The 11,163-nt window shown below is 33.1% G+C and overlaps 1 protein-coding gene across 1 annotated transcript; it reads right to left on the bottom strand.

Moving 5' to 3' along the window:
- Window positions 1-1,191: 1,191 nt before the first annotated feature.
- On the bottom strand, window positions 1,192-10,932 carry LOC134231743 (proteasome activator complex subunit 3-like). The gene is made up of 6 exons (XM_062713705.1): window positions 10,679-10,932; window positions 8,445-8,670; window positions 7,647-7,715; window positions 7,268-7,390; window positions 2,898-2,984; window positions 1,192-2,244 (listed from the first exon to the last, which is right to left on the bottom strand). Exons 1-6 carry the CDS (start codon window positions 10,930-10,932, stop codon window positions 2,161-2,163), a joined length of 843 nt encoding a protein of 280 aa, XP_062569689.1. The 3' UTR covers window positions 1,192-2,160.
- Between the last annotated feature and the right edge of the window lie 231 nt (window positions 10,933-11,163).

Here is an 11,163-nt window from a genome sequence, read left to right as displayed (position 1 = left end):
GTGAATATACGTCATTACACTCACGTTTGAATATTAAAAACTCCGGACATCGATACATAAGGGCTTATTCAAATTTACAAAGGGCAGGCTACTTAGAGGGTAATTTAAAAGCCTTTAACAGCTCTTTTATTTTATTTAGCCGTACGGAATATTTTATTATTTTCAAATTGTCAATGATTGGACACCGAGAAAAGCCTGATATGGTTATATCTGAGGAAAATGCGATTTAAAATTAAGTAAAACACAGATTTTATAGTCTGCTGTCCAATGCTGACTTTTTAATTTCAAAGATTTTAAATAATCATTCAGAAAAGACCATGAAAAACATCATTTCTGTACCACACGACTATTGAAAGGAGATGGGTGAACGAGGTCTGCAGTGTGACAAACATGAAGGTGAAAATTAAATCTCATTGTAACAAAATTTTCATTTGGTTATTTACCTAATATGAAAGAATACTGTATGTAAGATCTCCAAAATTTGCAAAAATTTCATAAAAATTGAAATTATTTGATCAAGGCATAGAGAAGAGGTGTGCCTAGGACACAACAATCATTTATAGAGGATCCAGAGACTACCAAATAAACTGATAAATGAAGCTATGTTGCCCAAAAGCAAGAGAAAGAAGATGCTCAGGATCATCAAAATAATTAATCTAGTATATAAACATGAATCACCTTCTACATCCTTCAGGGATATTTTGAACATTTTGCTTTGTGCAAAAGATGGTCAAATTCCTCGTGGTTTTGGAGACCTGTCTAAATGTACAAAAATGCTGACCAGACCAACAGTAAACAACACCAATAAAAATACTTTCTACTAAACTATAACATGTATAAGGGTTGTTCTCAGATTTCTTTTGTTTAAATCTAGTTCTTGCTAATTAAAAGTATGGGCCTTCCTAAATACAGAATCTAGGTCTCAACACAGATCGTGTAGTGACAAAAATAAAACAGAAACACTACAATGTACTGCAAAATCAAATTATCTTGAGGTCATAAATTATTGATTCAGCATAAAAAGTATAATAGAGTATGTTGGGATTTTATATTATTAATATTGAAAAATTAAATTTTGCAGATGGCAAATTCATAGGTCTCTTGAAACTATGCATGAACAATGAAACTAAAATCACCTCAAAATAATTTTCACGGACCATATTTTTACTAAAGCACACATCTCAGACAAAATAAATCTTTCATTTTTTATTTCATTAATACATGTACATGCAATTTGCTAAAAACAAGTCTCACCATTAAACACATGAACTTGGACGAGCGTTTGACATTATAATCATCAAAGTTTTCATTTAAATAATCCCACTACTTTTAGGAAAAAATTGAATTTAAAAAAAAACTTCCTTTAAGATATTTTAGTACTTTTACGGTCAGGATTTTTCTATTGAGAAAAAGAGAATAAAAATTATTGTATAAAGTTATATATTAACATATTCTTTCAATATTTCTTATCATGAAGCTTTTGAACATTTAAACTCTATGAATGCTCTCTCTGCATTCACAAAAATACTAAAAAAATAACATTTTAAAGACTTTTATCTCTTTATTCCCCCATTCAATATATCCATTTAATGGTGGTTTTACATTTGATAAAACAAGTTTTCAATTTCCGTTTAATTTGTCAACAATCTGATTTGCAGAGGAAAACACAATATTATTACATGTATATTGTGATTTGAAATATGAAAATGGAAAATATCAAAATGAAATTTCAATAGAGACAAAAAAGGAAATAAAAACTACCAGCATTGTAAAATCAATGAATTTAAAACGGCCGGGGTACAATCATCCAACAGATATTTTTAGTAACAATAAAACATTGCAAGGTTGAATGGTATGAAATAATTCCTATGATTTGATAATTTATGTACCCAACAACTGATGATGATGAACTACATTGTCCTGAACTCTATGAGCCCCATTTTCTGACATTTAATGTATAATGTTTTTAATTCACATTTCTTCTGGTTGCTGATATTTTTAGCACCAAACAATGCAACAATCCATCTCCTGCTTGTACGGCGCCCCATGCTGTGTTCATCCAATTTTTAAATTTTAGTAACATTGATGTTTCCTTGGTTTGTTTATGCCAAAAAAATTAATTAAAGGTGTTTAATTTATCAATTAATCTGTTAATTGCCATCAGTAAATGAGACTGTCAGCATTTGCTGATCTTGGTTTCTTGATTTTGTCGATATTCTTCAACACCAGGTCATGGAGGCTTGCCTAAAATAAACAAGAACAGGTTATAGACAAAAGAGTTATATACTGATGATTATGTATAAATTTTACTTTATCATAATTGTACACTTAAAACATATTTATCCTTAGCTGAAGATCTGTAGCTCTCTGGTCTGAAAAAAAAATTGGGATGGACAACCAGAGGACTACATTGAAAAAAGTGTATATTTATTAAGCACAAAAAGTAGGCTGTTTCTCAATTTTTTTTTTCAATTCATATTTCAAAATATTTATAAATGTGTGTTTCTACATAATCTTTTACTACTTCTGCAAGAAAACTGCATTGTACAAGCCATGCACAAAGGGGATCAGACTGAATTATCTTCCCACCATTAATATATAGCAATATATAAATAAGCGAAATTTTTAATGGTCTCAAATTCAAGCCTTGTTTTGGGAAATGTTTTGTTGTGGAAGTAAAAAAAAGAACACCCTAGAAACACACGGTTAGTAATATTTTGAAATGGCAGCATACATGTAAATATAAGAGAAATAAATTGAGAAAACAACACATTTTTTTTATACATAATGAATATACACTTTTATCAATAGTTGGCACTGCAGCTCTCTGGTTGTCCATCTATATTTTTTTGCAGACCAGAGAGCTACAGATCTGCAGCTATTTGCGGGATACTTACGTAGTGGTTGCGGACTTCACAGCAGATGAGGCGCAGACTGACATATTCTTTCTCGTCTAATTCCCTCACCGCTTGTCTGTAGTCATCCTGTGATTTAAAACAAATCATTATCAGAATGTATGAAGATTGTTAAAAATTATATTATTGTTCCACATAAATGTTTAGTGAAACCATGTACAATTTGTACCACACTAAGATATTTAAAATACATGGTACTGTCTTGAAATGAGGGCGATATTTGTTCCAAGGTTTGTCTTGATTTTTGGCCAAAGGTCATTCCAGCAATATTTACAAGGTCACTGGGAAAAAAGTGTACATTATGCCTTTGACCCACAATCATTTGATCAAGTTCACTTTAAGAAAAAGTATTCTAGCTGTCTCAAATACTTTAGGAAAAAACACAGAGTGGGGAGTATGGTTTTTAACATCAGTATAGTTAGAGCAAGAATGAGTCTACTTGTGTGCAAAGTTATACTGGAATCAAACCAAAATTGTAGGAGGAGTAGCACTTTAAAGGAATTTCACCAAAATTTCTATTTTTAGTAACCATGGCAACACTTCATCGAAATAAAAAACTGATGCACTTAATTATGTGTCATAGTGTAGTCTACTTGTGTGCCAAGTAATATTGAAATCAGACCAAAACTGTAGGAGTTACTGTAGCATTTTAAAGGAATTTCACCAAAATTTCTCTTTGTAGTAATCAAGGCAACACTGTTCATTGAAATCAAAAACCTATGCACTAAATTATGTATCTTAATGTAGTCTACTTGTGTGTCAAGTTATATTGAAATCACACCAAAACAGTAGGAGGAGTAGCATTTTAAAGGAATTTCATCAAAATTTTTTTGTAGTAACCATGGCAACACTGCTCATCGAAATCAAAAACCAACGCACTAAATTATGTATCTTAGTGTAGTCTACTTGTGTGACAAATTTTATTTAAATCATACCAAAACTGTAGGAATAGCATTTTAAAGGAATTTCACCAAAATTTCTCTTTCTAGTAATCAAGGCAACACTGTTCATTGAAATCAAAAACCAACGCACTAAATTATGTACCTTAATGTAGTCTACTTGTGTGTCAAGTTATATTGAAATCACATCAAAACTGTAGGAGGAGTAGCGTTTTAAAGGAATTTCACCAAAATTTTTATTTTTAGTAACCATGGCAACACCGCTCATCAAATTCAAAAACCAATGCATGAAATTATGTATCTTGTGTAGTCTACTTGTGTGCCAAGTTATATTGAAATCAGAACAAAACTGTAGGAGTACCGTTTTGAATAATTGTTTACAGACAGACGGACAGCTAGACAGACAGACAGATGGACAGACGACGGACACCTTACTCTCGCATAAGCTCTTCTGGTCTCTGACCAGTAGAGCTAAAAATGGGTAAGTGTTAGTGTTTGGAAAAAAAATTTGGTACTGAAAGAAGTTCCACCTTATCCCCCCCCCTCCCCCCTTTCACTGAAATAAGATTTTCATGTTGAGACAATTTTTTTTTTTTTTTTATTTTGGCTTGTCAAGTTTTCTTTTGTAGGTTTGAAATTTTTGTTCTCTTTCACTTACCTTCCCCCCCAGCCCACTTTCAATTTGCTTCCCAATGCTTACTATGTGTGAGTATTTGGCCACTTTGGAGATGCGTTTTGTCCATAATATGACAAAACTACAGTATGTGTGGGTATTAGGCCACTTTGGAGATGAGTTTTGCCCGTGAGATGATGTACTACCGTATAACAGGTATTTTTTACGTGCTGCTAATCATTACTAATTTTTACGAGTTTTATAAATCCGTAAAATTTAAACGCGTAAAATTTCACAGAAGTAAAATAAGCCTTGCCTAATTTTTAACATCGTATTATGAGAGTATTTCAGTGCTATCACTGCCATTTAGCTAAGTACCTGGGGGCTATAGAATTAGTACTGATAACTGTTGGTATTTTGGGGAACTTTTTAATTGGTTATCAATTAGGATCAAAGAAGTAAAAATCTAATTAAAGCACAAATTATACAAACATCGTCAACTACCTGGTTCTTCTTACGGGACGCATAATTTCTGATAATGGCTTAATTATTACAGACTGAAGTCTTCAAATTATATCCGTTTTTCAAGATTTTGACCCTTTCTTCTTTTTTTATTTGCTTCCAGTAAAAACTTCAACATTGCATGTCCCCTGTAATTCTATCAACTTAATCACGAAGGTTTGAGTTGTCTCTCTTTGTTTCCATTAAAGTGAAGATGGGCACGTGCTGCGCCACAATAATGGTGCGTAGACATGTGCATTAATTGAACAAGAGGCCCATGGGCCACATCGCTCACCTGAGCACTATGGCTAGGAAAAAGTAGAAATTGGTTTATTATTGAAAAGTTTAAATCCAAAAGCAGTCCCATGACCAATCATGGCTTTGCTATTCTTGAGAAGATGATTTTTAAAGAATTTTCCTATATATGTCTATCTAAAACTTTGGTCGGCCATTGTGGCCCCGCCCTACCCCCGGGGGTTATGATTTGAACAAACTTGAATGTACACTACCTGAGGATGCTTTCATATCAATATGATCAATTCTGGTTTTGCTATTCTTTAAAAGAAGATTTTTAAAGAATTTTCCTATATATTTCTATGTAAAACTTTGGTCGGCCATTGTGGCCCCGCCCTACCCCAGGGGGTCATGATTTGAACAAACTTGAATCTACACTACCTGAGGATGCTTCCATATAAATATGATCAATTCTGGCTTTGCTATTCTTGAGAAGAAGATTTTTTAAGAATTTTCCTATATATTTCTATGTAAAACTTCGGTCGGCCATTTTGGCCCCGCCCTACCCCTAGGGGTCATGATTTGAACAAACTTGAATCTACACTACCTGAGCATGCTTCCATATCAATATGATCAATTCTGGTTTTGCTATTCTTTAAAAGAAGATTTTTAAAGAATTTTCCTATATATTTCTATGTAAAATTTTGGTCGGCCATTGTGGCCCCGCCCTACGCCAGGGGGTCATGATTTGAACTAACTTGAATCTACACTACCTGAGGATGCTTCCATATAAATATGATCAATTCTGGCTTTGCTATTCTTGAGAAGAAGATTTTTAAAGAATTTTCCTATATATTTCTATGTAAAACTTCGGTCGGCCATTTTTGGCCCCGCCCTACCCCTAGGGGTCATGATTTGAACAAATTTGAATCTACACTACCTGAGGATGCTTCCATATCAATATGATCGATTCTGGTTTTGCTATTCTTGAAAAGAAGATTTTTAAAGAATTTTCCTATATATTTCTATGTAAAACTTTGGTCGGCCATTGTGGCCCCGCCCTACCCCCGGGGGTCATGATTTGAATAAATTTGAATCTACACTACCTGAGGATGTTTCCCCATAAGTTTCATCTTTCCTGGTACAGTGGTTCTTGAGAAGAAGATTTTTAAAACATACCACCAAATTTTCATTAATTCCCAATTATCTCCCCTTGAATGAGGGCCTGGCCCTTCATTTGAACAAACTTGAATCCCCTTCACCCAAGGATGCTTTGTATCAAGTTTGGTTGAAATTGGCCCAGCGGTTCTTGAGAAGAAGTCAAAAATGTGAAAAGTTTACAGACAGACAGACAGACGGACAGACGGACGCCGGACAAAATGTGATCAGAAAAGCTCACTTGAGCCTTTGGCTCAGGTGAGCTAAAAAGGAATAAATTCAGGGCAGGTGACGTATTACGGTATTTAGATGAATAAAAATATTTAATAAATCGACACTCGTTATCAAGGGAATAATTTCGTTTTTATTTTTACTTCGGGTTGTCCAGACACATTTAAAACATGTATTTGTATGTTAACGCATTCAAAATACTAAAACATTGATGTGGAATTTCACCGCCGATGATTTTAATTTTTACGGACATGCTCAATTCGTAAAAATTTAATGCGTAAAAAATTAAAACACCCTATTTCAACCGAAATTCGTAAAAATTTACAGCAGTAAAAATTACCCGTTATACGGTATGTGTGGGTATTAGGCCACTTTGAAGATGAGTTTTTCCAGTAAGATGACTTACTATGTGTGGGTATTTGGCCACTTTGGAGATGAGTTTTCCCTGTGAGATGACTTACTAGGTGTGGGTATTTGGCCACTTTAGAGATCAGTTTTGCCCGTGAGATGACTTAATTACTCTATGTGGGTATTTGACCACTTTGGAGATGAGTTCTGCCCGTGAGATGACTTACTATGTGTGGGTATTTGGCCACTTTGGAGATGAGTTTTCCCCCTGAGATGACTTACTATGTGTGGGTATTTCCCCGTGAGATGACTTACTATGTGTGGGTATTTGGCCACTTTAGATGAGTTCTGCCCTTGAGATGACTTACTATGTGTGGGTATTTGGCCACTTTAGAGATGAGTTTTGCCCGTGAGATGAAGTATCTAGACACCTGGTCTAAGTAAGAGGCAGCCTCAGTTTCTACCTGTCTGGCCTCTCCCATTGTTTCCTCCTAAAATCAAAAATACCAGAACTAGGTCAAAGGTTGTAATTTCACACATCATATAAACATTCTAATTCATCAGTTTTCCTTTTCTTTGAAATTAAATAATAAATTGCTTCATGCACTAACATGCATCGACTCATTCTAATTTTCACAATGACTATTCTTTCCACCAATTCCATTAACTGATGACAATCAGAATACATATTAAATGTATTGTCTATTTTCAATAACTGATTAAAGAGTATTTCTGCATATATTTTACCTGAACTGATACACCAAAGTTATTCCCATCTTCAATTTTTGGAATCAGGAATGCAATCCACATCTTCAGCTGGAGGGAATAAAATTAGTATATAATTTATAACGATGTCAGAAAATTGTAAATATATTCAATTCTAAACATACAGTCCATAAAATGCTGAGCAAGCTATAAGTGAACAGTGAGTGAATGCTGACTGAATGCAGATTTCGGTCTGGAAATTTGTGAGTCAATCTTCCCTTATATCTCTGGAAATATAACAGGGGAAGTTGTCCCACTGAGTTTTCTTGATAAAATCCCATACTTATATTACATGTTCTTTTAATTTCACTCAATATCAAAATGATGCCATATACCGGTAAATTTTAAACTAATTTTATCAGTAATACTTGAGTTTGCATTTTCTGTCCTAGAATTTCTACATGTATATGCAGGGATTTATCTTGTTATATTTAAATCCCATTTTCAAAGGAGGGAAAATGAGAGTGATTACTAACATTAGGGCTATTAATAAATCCCTGAAACCAGTGGTGACTTCTAATCTATACTGTGTAGATTTATACTAATAATGCTCAGCTTTTGGTTTCAAATTGCTTTTTGTAAAAATAAATGAAAAATGTGAATAAACATTTATTTCAATATTTATTGAATTTTTAAAAAAGTTTTCATATGCTCTAAAGATTCCTGCATGTGCATTTTTAAATACAACATGTATAAATCTTGCCAATTCTTTCAGAACTTATTTGTTTGCTCATTTGCAGATAAATTGCTGACCAGTGTCACAACTTCTACATATCTTACCATATTTGTGTGATCCATCAGGTCTCTTATTAATGGTTTTAACTTCTCTGCTATCACCACTAACTTCTTATTACAGGGGGCTGGACCATTGGGTAACACCATGACCCTTGTACCTGACATCAAAACAAAGTAATGCCTAGTGTTCTCTTGATTAACAGATAAGTCAAACATGAAATTAATTTTCTGGGGAATGTGATTTTGTGGATCAAAGTCATTTGCACACAGACTTTGAAATATTAATATAAGAAATATTAAAATGTATAGCTACAGTACCCGCATCGTTATTCTTTACAGGATACACGATACGATAGGATACACGCACGATACGATAGGATACACGCACGATACGATAGGATACACGCACGATAGGACAGGATACACGCACGATAGGATAAACGCAAAACATGATAAACGCAAAACACGATACACGCAAAACACGATAAACGCAAAACACGATAGACCTGATAAACGATCTTCACGATAGGATAAACGCAAAACCTGATAGGATTGTTTCAAAATGCGGAACGTTTTCTGACAAGATGAAAAGATTATTTTGTTTAGTTGCTACAATATTTTAATTTAAGTACTTGCAAAGCTTCTAATCTAAATTTTGAAGTACATTTAATTATTATAATAAAAAAAAATTGAGATCACTGGTAATTTTACAAAAGTTGTGTCTTTATACATATTTTTTGACAATGATTAAATGGATTATTATGAAATGGAGACTGTTTTTTCTAATTTCTACTCAAGGGTGTGGATTTACGATTATTTGTGTAAATGTGGAAATTCTCATCTTAAGGTTGAACTATGACTCCTTTAATTATGGATATTTAACATACATGTAACTGTTGCACAAAAATTCCTTACATAATTATGTGCCGTTTCTCACGGGTACTATTATAAATTTATAAAACTCTATAAATAGATTTATTATTTATGAAAAAAATATACATTTGTACCTAATAAATTTATCTACTAATACTAAACTATTTCACGGAAGAAATTTACGCCATAAATTAAATATTTATATTTAATGTCTAAAGCTTACAATCTGCGGTGTATCCAAAAATCGCAATTAAATATTAAAATCTTAGGGAAAAAATACATGTAGAAGACCGGCCGAAAGACTGGTCCAAAGAAATCAGCTTTAAAAAACTATATTGTTCAAGAAAAGTAATTTCCTGAGTAGAAATCTAAATAATTGTTAATATAATGGCGCTCTGCATTAATACAGTAAACTGTGTCAACAGAATATGAATCTGTACAACTACACATGTACCTGTACGTTTACGCTAAGCTCTAACTTATGTACATGTAAACGTTTATATATCAGATACTTAAAACCTCGTATTAATTAACGAACATTGAATGACTTTTTTTTCTTTACTATAGAAAACACAAAAATTTAGAAACAGATATTAAAAGGGTGAAATGCGACTTTTACGATTAAATAATTATGAATCCTTGCTACTAAACTTTGTGTGTACTGTTTCTAATGAATTATTAAACCCTAAAAATCATTTTTGACTTATCCGGTAATCTCATATACGGCGTATTCAAAGGGCGGAATGTTGAAAGTCCGTAACCAATTTAAAATTAGATTAACATCATCTAACCAAATACATGTAGCCAAAAATAATATTGACTTCTTAAATAAAGATATATACATATGGAATTAAATCGATTAATACTATAAACTGATTGGGTGCAATACATTTACTCGTCTTGCATGGTCACGGCGGAATCAGACTTCTTTTTTTATTATAGTAAAATACCGTAGAAAAAATAATGCGAGCAAATTTTCATAGTTTGAAATGTTAGAATTATTTCAATCTTTTCTACAATCAAAGAAATTGTTTCCTAGAATTAATTCTGTCTGTAACCCGATGAAAACCCGGTGATCCGAAAGAAAAACCGATGATCAGAAAGTTCATGTACCATAAGTGCAGTATCTTTTTTTTAATTTCATTAAAATACTTATTTACATAAAGTTATGGAAACATCTTACAGATAAAATAAATCTAGTTTTCTTAATGTGTAATAATGCACATAATTCTTGAAAGATATTGGACTCATAATTTCGACCTTGGTCAGAATGTATAGTTGTAGGGCAACCATATCTTGTAATAATTTCATTCAAAAGAACTCGAGCTGTACATTCCGCTGTCTGATCTGGAACGGGGAAAGCTTCAACCCATTTTGTAAAATAGTCCATGAAAACAACAATGTACCTATTCTTTCTCTTTGTGATAGGTAAAGGACCAATATAATCTGTGGCCAGACAATCCCATGGGGCACCAAACAACATAATTCCCAGATGAGCTTTGGGTTTATGTGCAGGAGGTTTGTTCACTGAACAGTTTTCACAAGATACAATAAATATTCTGATTTCTTCCTTCAATTCAAACCAGTAAAAGTTTCTGGTAACTCTAAATTTTGTTTTCTTAATCCCTAAATGTCCTGATAATAGAGAACAATGGCACATGGTGAGAATTTCTTTCTTCATAACTTTTGGGACGATGAATTGTTCAGTGGTATTGCCTAACGTAGTTCTACATAAATTATAAAGAACTCCATCTTTGATGGCAAGTTGATCCCACAGGCTAAAGTAATGTCTAGTGGCAACTGAATAAGACACTAAGTCAGCTTTTGATAGTCGCTCATTTTTCGACTTCTGTTGTAGAACAGGGGCAATGTCAGGATCTTCAACCTGAAG

The sequence above is a fragment of the Saccostrea cucullata genome, unplaced genomic scaffold, assembly GCF_032062105.1.
Source record: "Saccostrea cucullata isolate Sc308-1 unplaced genomic scaffold, CSIRO_AGI_Scuc_v1 ctg4144, whole genome shotgun sequence".
Lineage (NCBI taxonomy): Eukaryota > Metazoa > Mollusca > Bivalvia > Ostreida > Ostreidae > Saccostrea > Saccostrea cuccullata.
The sequence above is the reverse complement of the archived record's forward strand: the minus strand, read 5'-3'. Positions and strand labels throughout refer to the sequence as shown.